Source organism: Narcine bancroftii, chromosome 3, assembly GCF_036971445.1.
Source record: "Narcine bancroftii isolate sNarBan1 chromosome 3, sNarBan1.hap1, whole genome shotgun sequence".
NCBI classification, from domain to species: Eukaryota; Metazoa; Chordata; class Chondrichthyes; order Torpediniformes; family Narcinidae; genus Narcine; species Narcine bancroftii.
Window position 1 is genome coordinate 124,734,306 of NC_091471.1, and position 22,405 is coordinate 124,756,710.

Consider the following 22,405-nt stretch of genomic DNA (forward strand, 5'->3'; position numbering starts at 1 on the left):
AGAGAACTTTCCTGAAGATATACACATTACATGCGCTTAGAATTAGAAGGGGGGGTTTAAGTTAATAATAATAAGTTTAAGATTGATTTTGTTATTATGTTTTAAAAAAATTAAAAGCAACTTTTGTTTAAGTAACCATGGTCTTGGTGAATTTCTATTGCTGCTGGGTTTTGAAGTCTCTATCAATGCCCAAACCAAGTCATACCACAACTGCCCAAGCACTGAAACCAGAGACTGAGGCAGATAGTGAGCAAACGTGAAGAATAAACCTGCCTCATCCCATTTCCACCGTTTTGCCTGTTGCAAAAACTATCTGTCCATACCCATTAGTGGAAATAACCAACAAAAACATTCGCAGGATAAATATTTATGATCACTTCCTTTTCACTCTAACAGCTTTTCGGTTTCTGATCTTCGTCTCAATTGCCACCAACCTACTACACACGTTTCCCTCCCTGAGTCACTCCATCACCACCAGATGTATCAACTTTCCACACTCAATAACATCTCTCATCGAAGCTGATGCGAGAAATAAAATTGAGTTAAATTTCCACGTGGAGCTCAACCGGTCAAATAACAAGAGAACAAAGTTCTTTCTGCCCTTTTAGCAGGCGTTTATCTCTAAATTATCGCATACTATTCGTGAGGAGTCACGCACATCTACCGGGAAAAAACCACTCAAATTCCTTCCACTTGTTCAACCAGTTTAGATTTTTTCCATCATGACTCCTTCTAATGCAATACTCAAATGGAAACAGGTGACCAGAGCTGCTCATGCCTGGCGTATGAAGTCACTCACTCATCGTCTGAATAAATTGTGGTGCGTTTCCTTGCTCCTGTGGTTAATGTCGAATAGCAAGTGAGGAGTCTGCTAGGCGATTCAGCTAGAAAGATGAGTAGTATTGCAACTATTGAAGCGGTGAAGCCCAATGAAGTCAAGACTCTGATGCCGACGGGCAGAGTTATGAAGATGTTGGCGATAGCTTCAGTCTTGTTGCTTGCATTAATAGTGGCAGGATTGGTTGCTTTTCTGTTAGGTGAGGGGTTTTTCTGTTTTTACTTTGTGCTTATAAGTCACTTGTTAAAGTTTAAATTTCTGAATTGTCTTTCTTAACTGTGAAACGATTAATTTGAGGTTTTGTAAATTGTGAACTAATTGTTCTCTAAGCCAGTTCGATTTGTGATCTTTTAAAGTGAGTCGTTAACTTGTTTTCAATTGTTCTTGATCAGAGTCTTTTTAACTCTATTAGTTATTTCTGCGTTAACTTTTCCAAAGGCCATTAAAACTTTGTCCAGTAACTTTTTTTTATAGTTCAGCTTTCTGATCTAGCCAAGGGTTTTTATTCTTCTGTTCTTTATGCATAAGGTTGTAATGTATTGCAAGTCCCCAGATACTCAGTTTAAGTCTTTCCTTAAATCACCATGTTCTTTACATTGCCTTATTAGTGCAGAAATAACTATTTGTTTATGCCATTATGGATGTGTAATGGGAGATTGAAGTCCTATTGATTTAATAATATAAACTGACCCAGTGCAAGTACCCATGTTCTGCCACAGATGAACTGACTGAGTTAATGTGGACTTGCATTTAAAAACTAGAAAATGTCATGCAAATGGTGCAGTGACAGCTTCTGTTACTGAGATTGGGCTAAATGAATTGTTAAACTGGGGGTTTTAATCACCGAGTTGCAATAAAGAAACTAGTTGTTGTTTTGAGTGCACACCTGAGAAGTTATTGATAAATCCATAGCTATTTTCAGGTGTGTTTAACATAGTTAACAGGTGAACACTAAAACTAGTTATTTTGGAGAGATTTTTAAAAATATCCTTTAAAAATATTCTTTCTACAATGGTTATTATTTTGAAGATCATGAATACCCACCCAAATGCTAGTGCCTTTAAATAATGTTTGACCTGGACTGTGGTGTGTTGAAACTACTTTAAGTTTGGGGTCCATTTGTAAGATTTTTGAGTCTTGAAGATTTTTTTGCCCTAGGTATAAAGCCATTTGTAATGTGTTTTATTGCAGTCTTTTACCTCTCTCCAAAGTGTACAGACAACGAAGCCTGCAGAGGATCTGATTATGCTGCCTGTGGTAAGTCATAGTCACTTGGACATGTCGATAACAGAATGGAAATGGCCCTTCATTCCTCTGAATCTACATTAATCATTCTTTATTCTTTTAGCACTAACTTTGTTAAACTGCCCTCTTTCCTCCCCCACTCCCCCAAAAAAAACATGATTAGTCCTTCCCAGATTCTACCTTTTGCTACCATATAACTAGGGGAATTTATAGTAGCCAATTCATTTCCAAAGCCTTGTATTTTTGGATTGTAGGAGAAATCCAGACCAACAGAACAAAAAACAAACTGGTCACAGGGAGAATGTGAACTCTGTACACACTGATCTACAGGTTAGGATAGCTGGAGTAATGAGACCAGCAGCTCTCTAGCTACACCACTATGCTGGCCTTGATAGCATTAATATGTAGATTGACAAATCAGTGCAGCAATGAGATAAACAGTGGTGTTGGTATACTTCAGATGAGGTGTTAAACCACCTTCCTCCTTGGTTCTTTTATTGAAACAGAAACTTGTATATCCCTTTCATTTTAAATTCTAAATTGTGTGCACAAGATGCTTTATTTTTCAGTGAGCTGCTGCTTGTACTGCAGTCTGGCACATTCATTATAAAAATGGAAATTTATCATAAAGAAATCTGAAATCGTAGGATGGTTTACAATTTGTTCATGTGTTTCCTTAAGTTTTTGAACAAAATGGAAGATAATGAAATCCAAGATTAGAACACAATGTGAATATTTTCCTTGTTTGCTTTAACGTGATCTTTGAGTGACACCTCATGAAAATGGGTAGCTTCAATTTCTAAATCTTCGAAAAGTAAAATTTAGATATTTGGATATATGGTCAAAGTGCATGCATGATATCCAATACAACCCTGAGATTCTTGCAGCAGAATTATACTTAGTAGTATAAACAAAAAAATAAATGTAAGCAAAATTAAGAAAAACGAAGTGCAAAAGTCGAGTCCTTAAATGAATCTGATTGTTTTTTGCTGTTGAGGAGCCTGATTGTGGAGGGGTACAGCTGTTCCTGATCGTGTGAGTTTTGTGGCACCTGTGTCTCTTTCCTGACGGTAGATAACTCTTTCCCACCCCAACAGTAACAGATCCTGAAATTTTAGCTAATTGAGAGGGGGGAATCTTTGACAATTTGGAATACTAACCTACTACTTTTTTTTGAAAGGCTGTGGTCAACAGAAAACCAAATCTGACAGGATTGTCGGTGGATCGAGCACATTTGACGGCGAGTGGCCTTTTGTAGCCAGTGTCCAATTGAACGGTATTCATATCTGTGGAGCAACACTTATCTCCTGTAGGTGGCTTTTGTCAGCTGCACATTGCTTCAAGGACAGGTAAATACAGAGACTTTTTTAAAAGTTCATTTCAGTGTTTGTTGCTCCCAAATGATTAGTTTCTTGAAGATGCCTGACCCAGACGTATAATGTAACAGCAGGAGGTGTTAATGTAGTACTAAATCAGTACTGCAAATGTCTTTGAATTTAATGCATATTGGAATTCAAGTAATTTGCTTCTAAAACTCTGCAGTTTTGCATAAGGTCCCACATGGGAGGTTAGTTCAGAAGGTTATGACACACTAGGTATCTCTGGAGAGATTGTAAACTGGATTGGTAATTAGCTATGAGAGAAAATAGACAGTAATAGTGGATGGTTGCTTCTCAGACTGGAGTGGTGAGCCTCAGAGATTTGTATTGAGACCATTGTTGTTTATTGTATGCAAATCAATGATCTGGATGATAATGTAATAAATTGGATCAGCAAGTTTGCTGATGACACAAAGATGGGAGGTGCTGTGAACAGTGAGGAAGATTTTCAAAGCTTACAGAGGGATCCAGACCAACTGGGGAAATGGGCCAAAAAAAATGGTGTTTAATGCAGAGAAGTGAGATGATGTGTTTTGGTAGGACATACACAGAAAATTAAGAGTGCGGAGAAGTAGGGAGATCAGATACATTGTTCCCTGAAGGTGGTGTTGCTGCAGGTGGACATGGTTGTAAAGAAAGCTTTTGGCATTTATGAAACGAAGTATTGAGTATAGGAGTTGGGATGTTATGTTGAAATTGTTTAAGACATTGGTGAGGCCAAATTTGGAATATTGCATGCAGTTCTGAGTGCCTAACTACACGAAGGATATCAATAAGATAGAAAGAGTGCAGAGATTTACTGGGATGTTAATGGGTCTTCAGGAGTTGAGTTACAGGGAAAAGTTAAACCAGCTGGGACTTTAATCCTTGGAGTGAAGAAGAATGAGGGGAGATTTGTTAGATTTACAAGATTGAGTGGTATAGACAGTTGAAGTGAGTAGGTTTTTCCCCATTTAAATATGAAAGGTCATAGTTTTAACCTGAAAGGGGAAAGGTTTAGGAGAAAGTTCTTTGCTGAGTGGTGGGAGTGTGGCATGAGCTGCTATCTGATGTGGTGAATGCTGGCTTGATCTTTTGTGTTTTAAGAATAAATTGGATAGATGCATGGATGGGAGAGGTCTGGAGGGTTATAGAATGGGTGCAGGTCAATGGGACTAGTGAGGTGATCCTCACAGACGAGAGGAGCTAAATGGCCTGTTTTCTGTGCTGTAATGTTCTTTTGTTCTGTGTTCAGGGATGCGGTGCTAATTTTCTTTAGGTGCTGGAGCTCACAAAAAAGGCACAAAACAAAAAGAAAGCCTGGAGTGGTGCTCCAATGAGCTCCAGCAGCACTGCAACCCTGTCTGTCCTTCCTCCATGAGAGTTGGTTTAAGCATTCTATTCAACTTTTTTTAAGGGCCATACCTGAATAGAGATCAAATGTCTTTCATGAGGAGAATTCCCTGAGCTGAGAAGATGATGGTCTAGGATGAGACATCTGGGGAAAAACAACTGCATTATTTCTTGCAAAAAAAACCATACCTAATAAAGAATGTATACACCTTGTTGGGAAATTAGTAATTTTGAAGCAATTTACAGAGTTGCTCAAAGAATGGTCTTGAGAAATGTGGTTACCTGGAAATCTGATTCTGATCAAGAAATGCAAAGTTGTGTTCCCCTTGAGAAAATCATTTAGTTGAGGAACATGTTTTTAACAATATTTTGCAGCTGTATTTACAGAAAATAGTTGTAAACCTTTAGGTTTTTCTGTCACTTTGGAGTGTCCTGTCTGTACCCCTCCCCTGGATCTAGAAAAGCTAGATAATTTAAGGCCCAGATGGTGCATACCTGACAACCTTTTTTCTCTTTAGTTTAGTCTTGCGCTATCCTTTTTGCTCTCTATTCTATTTTTCTTTTCTCTGGGGAGATGTGGTTAATTATCGTTAGATATGCAATAGCTATTAATGATGTATATTACTATTTTTTAGAAACTTGTCTTTTGCACTGTTTGACTAGAAAATCTATAAATGAAATATTAATTTTTTTTTGCCCAAAACAAAATGGATACGAGATGGGTTTTTTGAGGCTGGGTAATGGGTTGTATTTTTGAGGAAACTTGACCAAAGTTCATTGAATTATTAACAATTAGTCTTGATTCTACATGAGTTTTTATTGTCAACATACCTAATGATTACTTGGTTCAAGCAGGCAGGTGGGACTAGTATAGGTGAGACATTTTGGTCAACGTAGGCAAGTTGAGCTGAAGGGCCTTTTTTCCATGGTATATGACTGTGATTCTAATTTTAAATAACTTTACCTATTATCTGACAATATTAATGAGAAAATGTTTTCTTAAATCAAGGATGGGTTTCAAGAGCAATATAACTTTTGTGTTTGCTCATCAGAAGCACAAATTGAAACTTGTTTTCTCTTTTGAATTCTAGCAATACAGAAAACTGGGCTGCAGTGCTTGGAGTCCATTTCTTAGATCAGTTAAAAAACAATGTCCAGAAGCGAACTATTGCAAAGATAATTATTCATCCTCTGGCAAATCCTAACTTTGATTATGATGTCGCCCTGTTGGAGTTGTCCCAGCCAGTTGACTACACCAATTTTGTCCAGCCAGCTTGTCTACCTGTAGCTGTGACCTCCATTTCTGGCAGAAGATGTACAGCTATCGGATGGGGAAAAACAAGTGAAAATGGTACTAATCAAAAGATTGTTTAAATTTGCTGTTGTGCATCTTTCTAGAGTCACTAAGATGGGCTTTTGAATAACTTCTATATTGTTGGTCTCTAATGTAAAATGAGAACCATTCAAATTTGGGACGGCAAGTGGTTCTTTTAGCTGGAAATGTTTAAGGGAAGTAACTTTCTGGCTAGATTATTTGCTTATTTTGTCAGTTAAATTGGACAAACTATAAATGTATGCTTAACCATTTAACAGGTGATGAAATGTGGGGCAGTCATGAGGAGGCTTGAATGACACCAGGCATGTATTGCAACTGTTTTGATAACCAATATTTTATTTCTTGCCACTAGGTTTACCAAGTAATGAGCTTCTGAAGACTGAAGTGAAGGTTTACAACAACACCCAATGCCAGCGGTACATGCCAAAAATAACTGAACACATGATTTGTGCAGGGGTGCCTGAAGGTGGCAAAGATGCCTGTCAGGTATAGAATTGTTCTTTGTTAGTTTGCTATTCATGGTTTTAGTATTCTTCAGGATACACAGATATATCTCTGCTTGGCATGAAATGGCCTAGAGCTAGATTGATTGGCATTTTAAAGGCCAATTATCTAGTTCTGAGGAGTAATCTGTTTGGATCAAGTTACTGAAGTAGGTGAAGAAGTCATAGGGCCTTTGTTGTTTGGCTGCTTGGCATGCTGTGGATGGCTTGATTGAAGATGGCATTGAAGAGTGGCAGGAATGGTTATTCAGTTGCCTGAGTACTGTTTATAATTGCACACTTGCACATCCAGTCAGGTGTTCATTTAAACAACTTGTGTGAATTTTAACATTCCCTTAGTCTTAAATGAACATGGCCATCCATAACTGCAGTAGTTCTCAGTTACTTTATAAATATCATCACAGGAACACAATGGACATGTGGTACCTTCATTCCATATCCCTCTCTGGTTGTCTGCCAGTGAAAAGATTTGCCTGTCCTATTGTAATCATAAGGTATTGGAAGCTAGCAATTAATCTTTAGGAACTTCTGTAAAACGTTTGGGATGAGTGGAAGTTTCTCTAGCTTTTCCTAGGAAAAGGTCGTTTCATCTTGTGAATAGTAAAAATATGAAATTCCACATGCAAACTGATACAAAAATTAGAAAGTACTGAACCTCCTCCTTCAGCGTAATAGCATTTTCTGGTAATACAGAAAATTTAAATTTACTTGTACGTCCAGCAAGACAACTGGCCCTTTTGGCCAGTGTTGCCCAATTACACTACAATCCAGATATGTTTTGAATTGTTGGGGGAAACTGAAGCACCCAGAGGAAATGCATGCAGATGGACTGTAGAAGCTCCTTGCATGCAGGGTGGGATTCAAAAGCCAGTTTTGGTGTTGTAAATGGCATTGGACTAACCGTGCCACCCCAAAATGGAGATTTGATGTTATTCATTTCTCCACTCTGACTTTCCCCTTTATGAAAATAGCACCATAGCAATCCAAGACAGCCAAACAATAAATTGCACAAAAAAAATTGACACCAGTAAAGATTCATCAGCTTGAAAGCATCTGAGGAAATAAATCATTGCTGTTTAAATATCCTTCATCTGAACTGGATTGATCAACTTGGAGATGTACAAATCCTAGGTGCTGCATAAACTAATATCAAGTGTATTGTCTTTCCTCTCCAGGGAGATTCTGGAGGGCCCTTGCTGTGTCAAGATCTGAATTCTCACTCTTGGGTAGTGTCGGCTATAGTTTCCTTTGGCATAGGCTGTGGAAGACCTAATCATCCAGGTGTTTATACACACACCACACCTATTCGGCAATGGATAAAGGAAGTAATTTATGAATAATTGTTGCCAATTTGTGATGGCTCTTCTGCTGCTTGTATTTATTAAACAAATGTTTTCCATTTAATACATCACTGGAGAATAGATGCAAAACATTTCTGTAATGCGCGTCGAAAGAACCAAAGACTTGTTGATCCAAACCAAGGCTTTTATTAACTAAAAGACTGGAGCATATCACAAGTAGGTCAACCAGTCCAGAATGACCAATCACAGTCATCCTACACTACTATCTGTACATATGTACATGTACACATTGGTGATAGAATCTGTACTATCAGTTTTGTTGAGGAAAAAGCTTTTGGTCTTGGACACGATTGTAAAGAATCTCAATTTGAGAAACTGATATTCAGCTCTTTATTGTATTCAACCAGCTATGGCACACTATTGTTCTCATTTTATATTTTTTTTCCACAAATATTGCTATGGTTTCATTTAAACTCGGCAACTATTTTAATTGACAATCCCAGTTTGTGTATTAACCATGCTTTGGTAACACGTTTGGGTTAATTAACCATCCCATGTGGTGGAATTTAGTATGTTACAATGTAACTCTTTGGAAATTGTACTGTACTCGATGTAATGAAATAAATTATTTAAAATTTTTAGACTGAGTTTCTTGTTTGAGCTAAGGTTCATGTCTTTAAAGCTGTGATACAAAGGGGAGAGTGGCCAGTGGCTTCCTTTCTGGGAATTTTTAGAATGAATCACTGCAGTAAACCTGTAGTTAGCTTTGTCCAAAATAGCAGATCATTAAACTTGCCCTTCCATTCATCAAGATCAAAGCTGATCTTTCATGTAGGGGACAACTTCATGCATAATTATATTTAATTTTTTACTTTCCATATTGCACCCACATGTTCAAGTGCACAGTACTCCATCCATGCCAATCTAATAAAATACTGTCAGTTGGAAAACTATCATTCCAATCTACACTACTCAAAGCTTCATGGCCGTGCAGGCTGGATGGATGCAAGAAGCTGCATTTGTGAAGTATCTTAAGGAATGCAGATTTGTAAATGGTAAAAGTACAGTCAACCAAATAATTCATTATGTAGAAAATGCAGCAAAATAATATGGCAAGATCCTAATGTTTCCTAATTTTTAAATTTTACATAAGTGGATATATACAGAAAATCTGTAAAATACACATCAGATATCAAATATAAAAAAATCAACAAAGTTGTCTAATTTATAGAGTACATAAAGTAGCAAATATATTTTCATTTCTTCCCCAATCTCTTGAGCCCATTTCCAAGTTCTATAATTAATGTATATAGATAGACAACAGACTCGCCAAGGCAAATAGCGCCTTTGGAAGACTACACAAAAGAGTCTGGAAAAACAACCAACTGAAAAACCTCACAAAGATAAGCGTATACAGAGCCGTTGTCATACCCACACTCCTGTTCGGCTCCGAATCATGGGTCCTCTACCGGCACCACCTACGGCTCCTAGAACGCTTCCACCAGCGTTGTCTCCGCTCCATCCTCAACATCCATTGGAGCGCTCACACCCCTAACGTCGAGGTACTCGAGATGGCAGAGGTCGACAGCATCGAGTCCACGCTGCTGAAGATCCAGCTGCGCTGGATGGGTCACGTCTCCAGAATGGAGGACCATCGCCTTCCCAAGATCGTATTATATGGCGAGCTCTCCACTGGCCACCGTGACAGAGGTGCACCAAAGAAAAGGTACAAGGACTGCCTAAAGAAATCTCTTGGTGCCTGCCACATTGACCACCGCCAGTGGGCTGATAACGCCTCAAACCGTGCATCTTGGCGCCTCACAGTTTGGCGGGCAGCAGCCTCCTTTGAAGACCGCAGAGCCCACCTCACTGACAAAAGGCAAAGGAGGAAAAACCCAACACCCAACCCCAACCAACCAATTTTCCCTTGCAACCGCTGCAATCGTGTCTGCCTGTCCCGCATCGGACTGGTCAGCCACAAACGAGCCTGCAGCTGACGTGGACTTTTTTACCCCCTCCATAAATCTTCGTCCGCGAAGCCAAGCCAAAGAAGAATAATTTTTTAAAAAATCAATGTTTTTATCAGGTACACCAGGAAAGTTGGGTATCTTGAGGTTGGAGAAAATGTCTGATTTGCAAGTATCTGAGGTGACTAGAAATGTGGATGAGGGTAGCGCGGTGGATGTTGTCTATATGGACTTCAGTAAGGCCTTCGATAAGGTACCACATGGAAGGTTAGTTAGGAAGGTGCAGTCTTTAGGTATAAATTTTGAGATAGTCAAATGGATTGAACATTGGCTGAATGGGAGAGGCCAGAGAGTGGTAGTGGAAAATTGTCTGTCAGGTTGGAGACCGGTGACCAGTGGTGTGCCTCAGGGATCTGTATTGGGCCCATTGTTGTTCGTTATATACATTAATGATCTAGATGATGGGGTGGTGAATTGGATTAGTAAATATGCAGACGATACTAAGATAGGTGGAATAGTGGATAATGAAGAAGGTTTTCAAGGATTGCAGAGGGATTTGGGCTACTTAGAAAAGTGGGCTGAAAAATGGCAGATGGAATTTAATGTTGATAAGTGTGAGGTGCTTCATTTTGGTAAGAAGAATCAGAACAGGACATACGTAGTAAATGGGAGAGCATTGATGAATACAGAAGAGCAGAAGGATTTAGGAGTAACGGTACATCGTTCCCTGAAGGTAGAAACTCATGTGAATAGGGTGGTGAAAAAGGCTTTTAGTATGCTGGCCTTTATCAATCATTGCATGAAATATAGGAGTTGGGAAGTGATGTTGAGATTGTATAAGGCATTGGTGCGGCCTAATTTAGAGTTCTGTGTGCAGTTCTGGTCGCCTAATTATAGGAAGGATATAAACAAGGTGGAGAGAGTGCAGAGAAGATTTACCAGAATGTTACCTTGGTTTAAGCATCTAGAGTACAGGGAGAGATTGGGCAGATTAGGTCTTTATTCTTTGGAGCATAGAAGGTTGAGAGGGGATTTGATAGAGGTATTTAAGATTATGAAAGGGATAGGCAGAGTGGATGTGGATAGACTATTTCCGTTAAGAGTAGGAGAGATTGAAACAAGAGGACATGAGTTAAGAATTAAGGGGCAGAGGTTTAGAGGTAACATGAGGGGGAACTTCTTTACTCAGAGAGTGGTAGCGGTGTGGAATGAGCTTCCGGGAGAAATAGGGCAGAGTCAATTTTATTATTTAAGAAAAAGCTGGACAGGTATATGGATGAGAAGAAGGTGGAGGGTTATGGTCATTGTGCAGGTAGGTGGGACTAGAGAGGAGTGTTTGGTTCGGTGCGGACTAGAAGGGCCTAATGGCCTGTTTCCGTGCTGTAATTGTTATGTTATTATGTTATTATGTTAAAAAAAATGGATATTAGGTAGATTGAACTTTTCAGAAAGTTGCTCAAATGATGCAGTTATCAATGAAAAGATCTTTAAAACACTTGATATCCAGTCTATACCATTCTTGAAATGCAGAATCGTATAAAGAAGTTTGGAAGAAATTATTGGATAAAATAGGTAAAGGTGCCATTATTAATGTGTAATTCTACATTTAGAAATTCTTTAATTTTGTCTACTGTAAGGAAGATAGAGTCACTACTTTGTCCAGCAACCCTCACAGAAATGAGGCACCAACAAGAAATGAACTCCCAATCTCTGGTTTACAAGACCAGTGCTCTAACTACTGAGCTACGCAATCCTCTGGATTTGAGAGTGAAAACAATAAAATCCAAAATGTTTTCTGAATTGGCCCCATATCCTTAGAATGTGCTTATCAACTGGATTATCAATAGATTCATCTAAAGGAAAAGGAAGTGAGGATCCAAGAACATCTGGAATGGGGAGATTATTAGCTGTACACAACTCCATTGCTACCCACAATGGACAGTCAGGTCATTTAGAAAGTGTATCCAAAGTTAAGTGTGGTGATACGACCACCAGCCTACTACAGGGGGCGATCTCTGTACCTGTAGGAAGACACCTAAGGGCTGACTCCACTTGGCCAGCTGTCAATCAGCTGACCTGAATAGACCCCCCTAGGGGACTGACTTCACCGGGCCAGCTGTCAATCAGCTGACCCGAATATAGACCTGAGCCAGCCCCTCCTGAACTAGTCACACAGTAGCCACCAAAGCATAAAGTGGTGTTCAGACTTTTAAGAATCCTCACCAATAGTTTGCACACCACTAATGTAAGACTCACTGGTCTGTAATTTGCAGATTTCTCCCTAATACATTTTTTAAACAAGGAGACCACATTTGCTGTTCTCCAATCCTCTGGCATCTCCCCTGTGGCCAAAGAGGATGATGTAATGGGGGGGAGGGTGGGCAGGCGTATTATACTGACTGCTTGTTATTGGCTATGGCTGTAGAGATGCTCCACCCTACTGGTATAACAGATGGAGATGCTTTCCCATTGGCCAGTTTAGCGGTGGTTATTCTTTTTCTTTGGCTTGGCTTCGCGGACGAAGATTTATGGAGGGGGTAAAAAAGTCCACATCAGCTGCAGGCTCGTTTGTGGCTGACAAGTCCGATGCGGGACAGGCAGACACGATTACAGCGGTTGCAGGGGAAAATTGGTTGGTTGGGGTTGGGTGTTGGGTTTTTCCTCCTTTGCCTTTTGTCAGTGAGGTGGGCTCTGCGGTCTTCTTCAAAGGAGGTTGCTGCCCGCCAAACTGTGAGGCGCCAAGATGCACGGTTTGAGGCGTTATCAGCCCTCTGGCGGTGGTCAATGTGGCAGGCACCAAGAGATTTCTTTAGGCAGTCCTTGTACCTTTTCTTTGGTGCACCTCTGTCACGGTGGCCAGTGGAGAGCTCGCCATATAACACGATCTTGGGAAGGCGATGGTCCTCCATTCTGGAGACGTGACCCATCCAGCGCAGCTGGATCTTCAGCAGCGTGGACTCAATGCTGTCGACCTCTGCCATCTCGAGTACAGTGGTGGTTATAGTCTGTTAATAAAAGCCCAGTGTTCGTATTACACTTGTCTGGTCCACGTCTATGGCATATCACATCTCATGCCCCCTTCGAGCTCTCCCAAGTCCATTTTTAAGTTCCTTGCTGGCTGCCTTATAATTCTCATGATCCCTTTCTGTTTTTTTTATTCCTAAATTAATGCTTCCTTCTTCCTCTTAACTCGCTGCCTCATCTGTTTTGTCATCCAGCATTTCCTTTTCCTCCTATCTTTTCCCCGTCTCAGTAGACAAACCTATCATGACCACAAGTGACCAGAAGTGGTCACAAAATATTCTCCCCAATTTATTCTAATTCCTGCCTCATCCAATCATAATTAGTCATTCCCCAATTAAAAATGTTCCCATTTTGCCTGTTATTATTTGTGTCTATAGCTATGCTAAAGCTTAGGGAGTTGTTATCACTATTGTCGAAATGCTCCCCCACTGAGCAAGTTCATTACCCAGTACTAGATCTAGCATGGCCTCTCCTCGGGTCAGCTCTTCCACTTACTGTGTCAGGAGTCCTTCTTGGACACACCTGACAAATTCTGCCCCACCTATCCCTCTTGCAGTCAGGAGATATAGATCAATATTTGTGAAGTTGAAGTCTTGCATAATAACAAATCCTGTCATTTCTGCACTGTTCCGAAATCTGCCTCTTTATCTGTTCTCAGCTATTTGGGGCATATAGATTACTCCCAATTGTTGCAGAGAAAGAATCAACTACCGACACCAGGGGAAGAGTTTTATTAGCAAGGAATCTTGGAGAACGTGCCCAGCACCCAGCCTGAGCTTGCTCTGCTCACAGCCAGTTTTAACAGAGTTTATATACAATAAATGGCAGTGCATTCCTGCATGCGGGCTCCCTGTTGCCGGGTCAACCTGATAATAGTTTATCATTGTTTCACAGAATTCCAAATCTTATCATGTCTGCAGATAAGCATGTCTGCAGATAAATCACAACCTTGAGGTTCCCTGCCTCCACTTAAGCAATATGCAACTGACTCTTGTATGTTCTTGTAAGCAGCTTATGGGTGAACCCTTAACCCTTTGTGCTCAGATTTTCCTCTACATCAATATAGTGATTTCTTCCTTCTTATTTCTGACTTTCATCCACATCGACTCAGTAAATACTCCCTCTATAGCGTCCTCCCTTTCTATACCCAGGATACTATCCCTGATCAATAACATTACATCCATTCCCCTCTTACTTCCCATCCTATTCCTTTTAAAACATCTTTATCATAGTTCCTGCATCAAACAATCCTGTCCTTCTGCCAGCCACAACATCATGTACTGATCGATGCTCTATGTTCACCTCCTTTATTCTTCGCATTTCTTGCATTGAAATAAATGCATTTTCAACCCCTCCATTGACTTCCTCCCCTGCCTGTCCTTCCTCACAACCCACAACACATTGCATCATCCTTTCCACCTGTTCTCTGCATTCAGATTCTGGTTCCCAACCCCCTGCCAAACTAGTTTAAACCCTTTCCACTGCTTTCAAGATCTATTTGTTGACAGTTGAGCAACTAGCTATTGAATTTAATCTTCCAAATTCACAATTTTTTAGATATTTGCAGATTAGAAATTTTTGAATAACCAATTAATAACTTGTCCCCTCACTCAGGAACTAAATGTGTTGATGTAATTTTTCTTTTGCATTCTTCGCAGAAGCTTAATTGCTTATATTTATGATATTCTATAAAAATTACATCAAGTTTCAATTGATAAGATTAAAAGAGAATAGGAACATGATTTACAATTAACTATTTCTAATTATTTATGGGAAAGATTTTTTAAAACTTGTTCATACATCCTCAATCACGCCCGTCAGCCACTCATCCAATTTAAGGCTGTATACAGGGCACACATTTTAAAGATAAATTAGCATGTATATTTACAGATGTCAACCTTCATTGCGACAGGTGTAGCAACGGGGTAGCATCGATAGTTCATTTATTCTGGTTTTGCCTGGCATTGGAATCTTATTGGAAAGAAATTTTTAACACTTTTTCTACAATTTTAGCTGTTAACACAGCCAAATCCAATTATGGCATTATTTGGAGTGGTGATGCAACCATGTCTGCCTGTCCCGCATTGGACTTGTCAGCCACAAATGAGCCTGCAGCTGACGTGGACATTATCCCTCCATAAATCTTCGTCCGCGAAGCCAAGCAAAAGAAAAGAAGATGGAAGATATACATCCCTCGCCATCCGATCTCCATGTTGTTGCATTCATGATGCTTATGGCTAGAAGATTTATTTTGTTTAGATGGAAAGAGTCAATTCCACCTACCTATGTTCAGTGGATGTGCCAAACTTTAGCTTGTTTAAATTTAGAGAAGATTTGATGTGCTATAACTGATACAGATATTAAGTTTGATAGAATGTGGCGGCCGTTTATGAATTTTTTTCATGATTCTTAAACCTGGTTTAATATGATATGTTTTATTATTGTTTTTCCCTTCACATTAACTATTTTAATTTATATAATGGAACATTTTCTTGTTTATTATTGAATTTTATTGTCTTAAGTCATCCCAACTTCTTATTTTTAAGTTTCAATTTTCAGCTATGAGGTTAGGGGGCTAGGCAACTTAATTTAATTTTGGATTAGTTTGATAGTTTAGAATACATTTTTTTTTCTACTGTTTTTATTATTTGAACAATAGAGCTGTGGGGAATCAATTACTGTTTGTTTATGATATATATTTGATTTATAATCTGTAACCTCGCATTCTATATAATATGGATTTTTTTGTGTCCTAAAATTAATAAAATGATTGGAAAAGTAACCCTCCACAACAAAAAACCTGCTCATAAGGATATTGGTCCCTCTCTAGTTCAGATGCAACCCGTTCTTACCTTCAGACCTTCCCTGGAGAGATCCCAATGATCCACAAATCTGAACGCCTGCCCTCTGCACCAACATTTTGGCCATGCATTCACCTGCCACAACTTCCTATTCCTTCCCTCTCTAGCGGATGGCACAGGGAGCAATCCTGAGTTTACAACCCATGAGGCCTGCTTTTCAGTTTTTTTTGTAACTCCCTATTTTCCTGCTTCAGAACTTCTTCCCTTTTCATATCTATGTCATTGGTACTGTAATATATATATTTGGGAGAATTTGGTAAAATTAGAGTAGGTTACATACATATATACATTTTAAAACAGATCCTATTTGAAATATTTAAGAATTCATATTCAGAAACATTGCAAAAATTATGGAGACTGTAATGCACAGTTCACAAGTAGGTGCTAATTGAAATGATGTCATGAAATGAAGAGCCATTGTTTTGGAGGAGACTTGCAAGTACTGTTTGCAAGTACCTACAGGGTGCTCACAGAAAGGTCACTCCTGGGTTTGTTAATCAAAGCTGGTTGGAAACAAAAAGTTCCAGAGCAGTAGATGGCTGGAAGTGCTATCTGTCTGATGTTTCTCTTGGAATAAGTGAAACAGAAAGGAACTCTGTAGTAGCCCGAAAGAAAGAGGTTACCATCTGGAGAACCCTGATGGGGCAAGTTTCATCAGCAAGACATTGAGGTGACTAATGGTGGTACCTCAGTTGTAGGAATTCTGGAACAATAAATCTCTCTCTGCAAACCCTGCAAGAACCTTCCTGTGTGGTAAACATTTACCTTTCGAGCACCAAGGCCTGGTGAACTTTATACATGTTAAATTCTGTGCACAGTATAAGAATTACCTCCAAACAGAAAACTTGGAAGAAAGAGAAGTGAGATTGAACTGTGAACCAAATAACTTTTCTTAAATTTACACACACATCATACACGTGCACTAAGAATTAGAAGGGGGTTAATTTGGATTAGTTAAGTATAGAGATAAGTTAAAGTTTAATTCTGTTTTCATGTTTAAAGATAATTAAAAACAACTTTTGTTTATAAGTAAATACTTGTCTTGGTGAATGTCTATTGCTGCTGGGTTTTGGGGTCCTTTGGGCTCGTAACAGTACCAAAGTCACTCACCTGCTTGAGAATGCTATGGACTCAATCAGAGACACCCCTTGCACCTGGGAGATAAGATAACATTTGGGCCTTACACACACTGGCTGCTCCCCTTGAGCCCACTTTTTATTGACTCCCACTAATTTGCCAATGGAAAAATTTAAATGGGTGCCTATCTCTCCTGCTGTTTTTTAAAGCCTTCTGCGTTCCTGCAGCAGCCCCCTCTTGTAGTTCCCAAGGAGAATGAAAAGAGCACCAACCACTCCCACTGCTTTTAAAGCCTTCTGCATTCCTGCAACAGCCCTCTCTCGCAGTCCCCCAGGGGAATGAAAAGAGCACCAACCACTCCCACTGCTTTTAAAAGTTCCTGCAGCAGCCCCCTCTCGCAGTCCCCCAGGGGAATGAAAAGAGCACCAACCACTCCCACTTCTTTTAAAGCCTTCTCTGTTCCTGCAACAGCCCCCTCTTGAAGTTCTGGATGTGTACGATGTGCCTCCAGTTATTCTACCTATATAATCCCTGAGAATGAACTCTATATATGCTTTATGTATTTTACACAGAGAAATAGAGACAAAGAAAAGGGCTGCAGTTATTAAGTTTGTTCAGGGGGAAAATTTGATTTTATTCAATGTTTCAGCAATCTCTTGACTTAAGTGAGAGGTTCTGCCTTATTCACATGAAATAATTATGTAGCATGTTTAAGCAATAAAGTCCCTTTGGGAACCTGTTTGAATATGAAGTAAATGACATGTTGGCCTTTAGAAGAAAGCAAATTGCATCTTGGCTTTCATTGTGAGATGTAGAGGACTTAGTGTTGGGCCTTGGTGAGGAAACACCTTGAGTATTGTGTGTTGGTTTGTTCTCTTAATCTGAATGACATTCTTGCTATTGAGGGAATGCATCAAATATTGAACCGATTGTGGGATAATAGGATGACATATGAAGAAAGACTGGATAGACCAGAGTTATACTCACTGAAATGTAAAAGAATGAAAGAGAATCATACAGAGACATAACATTTTGACAGCACTAGACAGGTTAGATGCAGGAAGAATATTCACAATGTTGAGCAAGTGCAGAACAAGAGGTCACAGTCGAAGGAGGAGGGGTAAGCCGTTTAGGACTGAGATGAGGAGAAATCTTTCATTCAGAGAGTTGAGAACTTGTGACACTCCCTATCCTATAAGTTTTTTGAAATCAGTCCATGAGATATAGTGTTAAGAGAGTGGATGTGGTGCTTCTAATCAAAGTAACAAAGGGGTATGGGGAGAAAGTTGAGCGTTTTGCAGGTCTCGCCGCATTAACAGGGGATCCATCAAGTCGCAGAGCAAGACAGCAACATCTAGGTTGCAGTGGCAGATTAACCATTAGGCTGAGTAGGCTGAAGCTTAGGAGTTCAGAGGGTAAGGAGGCCTGAGCCCCTAGGCTTCAGCAGGGCCTGTGCCAGACTCTTTTACGCCCTAGGAAAGGCCAACTAATTGCACACCCCAAAAAATTGAAGTCTTACCTGCCAATGTTCAGAGATTTTGTGTGGAAATGGGTTTACTGTTGATCAGGAGCTCTGGGAGGGGGGAGGGGGGAGTGGGGGTGGGGGAGTGGGGACTGGGGTGGGGGGACTAGAAACTGTGGAAAAATGGACTGGGGACTGGGTGCAAAGGGAAGCAGAGACCTGGGGGAGGGAGAAGCAAGGTGGGGGAAGGGGGGCGGGGACAAGGGAGGAAGGAGGGATGGAGCAGAGACCAAGGACTGGGGAGGGAGGGGGAAACAGGGACCAGGGAGGAAGGGGAGAGTGGGGAATGGGGAGGCAGAAGGGAGTGGGGAATGGGGAGGGAGGGGAAAACAGGGAGTGGGGAGGGGAAAATGGGGACCGGGGAGTAGGAAACAGGGACAGATGGGGGGAAGGGGGGACCAGATTGGGGGAGAGCAGAAACTGGGGAGGGGGAGTGGGGCGAGAGGGAGGGATGTGCTAGGCTCCAGAGAGCCAGCACTCTGCCAATGTGGTCAGAGCTGAGCGAGGGAATATGGACCACCCCACCCCCTTCTGCCATGGAGCCACTATATGGTGGCCCTCCCCATGCCCCTCACTCATTGGACAGTACCTCCCCCCAAAAAATGGTCTTACCTGATTGTCGCGTGTTGGTTGGGAGTCCGGGACACTCCGCAAACACATAGGCTGTTCTTGAGCTGAACCTGTTCGACAGCTCAGCTGTAAGAGTGTAAGAGAGCCAGAAACATTCCAAGTTTCCAAACCTCTGCACTTGAAAACCTGCCATGGCAGACCGAAACAGCTGCCTCGGCCGAGGAATGGAACAGCAAGCATCCCAGTTCGAGAGGCAATTTCAAACCAGAGTCCGTCTCTGGCAGTGAAATTGTAAGAGGGGTTATAGGCCATGGACATGGAGGGAGTCTCCTGGCCCCAACAAACTGATCCACTATACCTATGCCCAATGTGGAAACATAAGGACCCCAGGATGCCTCAAAATCAAAAGCCAGGCTGTTGGGCCTAAAACCAGATGTCTGGCCACCCTGACTGCACTCCTCTGAGGTCTGTGCTCTAGGCGGCTGCCTAGTTCGCCTTGGGCTTCAGCCTACTCAGTAAAGGGAAGCCTGGCCTAGGTTTATAATCTTATACTTACAGTGCAGGTGAAGCTGGTGACTGTGGGCCAGAGTCGGCATTGTATCGTTGCCAGGGTGATGTATGCAGTGGTTCCTGGGAGTTGGCGGCAGCAGCATGAAGATTTTCAGTGTGTTGGAGAAGGGGGCTCCGAAATGCCTGTGTCCGGCCTGTCACCTGTGGTAAGTGAACAATGGGAAGGGGGCGTGGCCAGCAGTGTCTGACGTGGCAGGGGCTGCCTGGGCTGCGGCAGGGAGCAAGGGACAGTCTGGGTAGTAATAGGGATTGAGAGGAGGAGCTGGTGGCCTGGGGTGGGAAGCAATGGGTAGGCAGACCCTTGGTGGGGAGCGAGGGGCATCAGGGGAAGCCCGAGCCTGTGGTGGGGAGCAAGGGGAAGTATGGGTAAGCAGGCCTGAGGTAGAGAGCAAGGGGCACCGGGGGTAGCCCGGGCCTGTAGTGAGGCAAGTTCAGGGGAGACCTTACTAAAGCCACTGCAAGGTCGGGTGAAGGCTTTAAAACAAGGATTGTTTCATGGGTTTTGGGTCATTAGCAGTGGACCCATCAAGTCACAGAGTGAGAAAGCTACATAGGAGCAGGAGCAAATAAAAGTAAAGCAGTCACAGAGCAGAATGACCATTTGGGAGCAGCCAGTGTGTGAGTGGCTCAGTGTAGGAGTGGGAATTTTGGCCTTTGGTTTGTGAGGCTTTAATGAGCAGGTGCTGAGGAGAAGGTAAAGGAGTTGAGGCATGGTAAGCACAGGTTTTTCCAACTTTTTTCTATTTTATAGATAGTTTTTTTTTCAAACTTTATTTAAAAGATAATAAAAACATAACACAATCTAATAACAATCAAAAATTAATTTTACAGAAATATATATAAAATAAACCAATAACCCAACAAAACAAAACAAAAACCCATCCCACCCACCCACCCCTTAAGGAGAGCCAAAAATATAAATTATATTTAAAAATTATGTATTAATAACAATTCAGAATATATCTAAATGCATATATTCCAAATATGGAGACCATTTATCAACAAAGAAAGAATAATTATCATATAAATTATATGTAATTTTTTCCATAACAATACAAGCTTTCAATTCATTATGACAGTGTGCTATATTAATCGCTGTAGTGTCTTTCCAAGTACTAGCTACAAATTTACGCACTACTGATAACACTAAGTGTATAAAAGCAATTTGAATTTTATCCAGCCCCATTCCTCTCAGAGAAGCCATATCACCCAACAAAAAAATCGTTGGATCTAATGGTAATTTAAAGTTATATAATTTTTCCAAAACTATCTTAATTCCTTGCCAAAATGGTTGAACTTTAACACAAGACCAAACAGCATGTAAAAGAAGTTCCAGTACATAAACCACATCTAAAACAGGAATCCAAATTACTAAACCCATATTTTTTCACTTTCTCCAGGGTCAAATATAATTGATGTAGAAAATTATAATTAACCATTGCATACTTTACATTAGTCAATTTAATTACATTATGCTGACACATATCCGCCCAATCATCTTCAGGGAAAATAAACGCTAAGTCACTGTTCCATTTAAGTTTAGATTTCTCCCAATCTGGTTTATCCATATTATCCTCCAACAAATAGTACATAACCAAAATATAACCCTTCTTTGGTACAGAGGAAATCAAAGATTCAAATCTCATCAAAGTAGGTAAATTCATCTCTCTACAATAATTATCTTTTACCAAGGCTCTGAGTTGATTATACCCTTAGAATCCCAACTCTTTAAATAATTATTGAACAGAGAAAAAGAAATAAACTGGTTATTATACAATGGAGTTAAGATAGATAATTTACCTTTTGATCCCAAAACCATAATTCTTTTAATCCAAATCTTTAACAAATGTTTCAATACTGGCATATTATGTTCCTGTAACAAATTCAAATTCCAACGAAATATAAATTGATGTACCTCAGCCTCAGAAATACATGCCATTTCCACCCTGGCCCAGCTAGGGGGTTGATCTAAATCCATCAATCTACTAATAAATTTCAACTGGGCCGCTTCATAATAATTTTGAAAATGTAGTAACTGAAGTCCACCCAACGCAAATTTCCATGTAAGTTTATGCAATGCCACTCGAGTTAATTTACCCTTCTATAAAAACTCCCACACTGCCTTATTCAGATCCTGAAAAAAGCCATTTGAAAGTAAACAAGGTAGTGATTGAAATAAATATTGAATTCGGGGAAAATTATTCATTTTAATACAAATGACTTGGCCAATCAAAATTAATGAACGATCTTTCCATTTAATCAAATCCACTTTAATCCATTTTAATATAGGCACATAATTTAACTGATACAATGACTGATAATTAGCATATACAAACACAACCAAATATTTAATTTTATTTGTCCATTTTAATTTTGTAATAATTTTAAAGTCAGAATAATCTCCTATTCCAACTGGTAAAATTTCACTCATCCCAATTAACTTTATATCTGGATAATTCTCCAAATTTCGACAAACACTCTTGTAACTGTGTCGATGACCGTTTCTGTTCCGTCAAAAATATCAAAACATCATCTGCAAATAAATTGATCTTATATTCTTCATTCATAACCTTCATCCCTCTAATTTCATCATTTTGCCCAATAGTCTGAGCCAATGGTTCAATAGCCAACACAAATAAGGTTGTTGACAATGGGCAGCCCTGCCGAGTTGAACAAGTCAACTTAAATGGTAAAGAAACCTGACCATTTGTCACCACCCTGGCAATCGGGTTTGTATATAAAGCTTTAACCAAACCAATAAAAAAGGGCAGAATTTAAACTTTTCTAACACCTTAAGTAAAAAATCCCTTTCAACTCTATCAAAAGCCTTTTCTGCATCTACCATAGAATGGTTAGGTTTATTTTGGTATGCATTGACCA

At 40.2% G+C, this 22,405-nt stretch overlaps 1 protein-coding gene across 1 annotated transcript; it reads left to right on the top strand.

Annotated features, from left to right (window-relative positions):
* Positions 1-822: 822 nt before the first annotated feature.
* LOC138757532 (transmembrane protease serine 6-like) lies at positions 823-8,575 on the top strand. Its single transcript, XM_069925033.1, has 6 exons — positions 823-1,037; positions 2,030-2,095; positions 3,264-3,432; positions 5,886-6,145; positions 6,483-6,616; positions 7,809-8,575. The coding sequence occupies exons 1-6, from the start codon at positions 893-895 to the stop codon at positions 7,971-7,973; spliced, it is 939 nt and encodes a 312-aa protein (XP_069781134.1). The 5' UTR covers positions 823-892; the 3' UTR covers positions 7,974-8,575.
* The last annotated feature ends 13,830 nt before the right edge of the window (positions 8,576-22,405 follow it).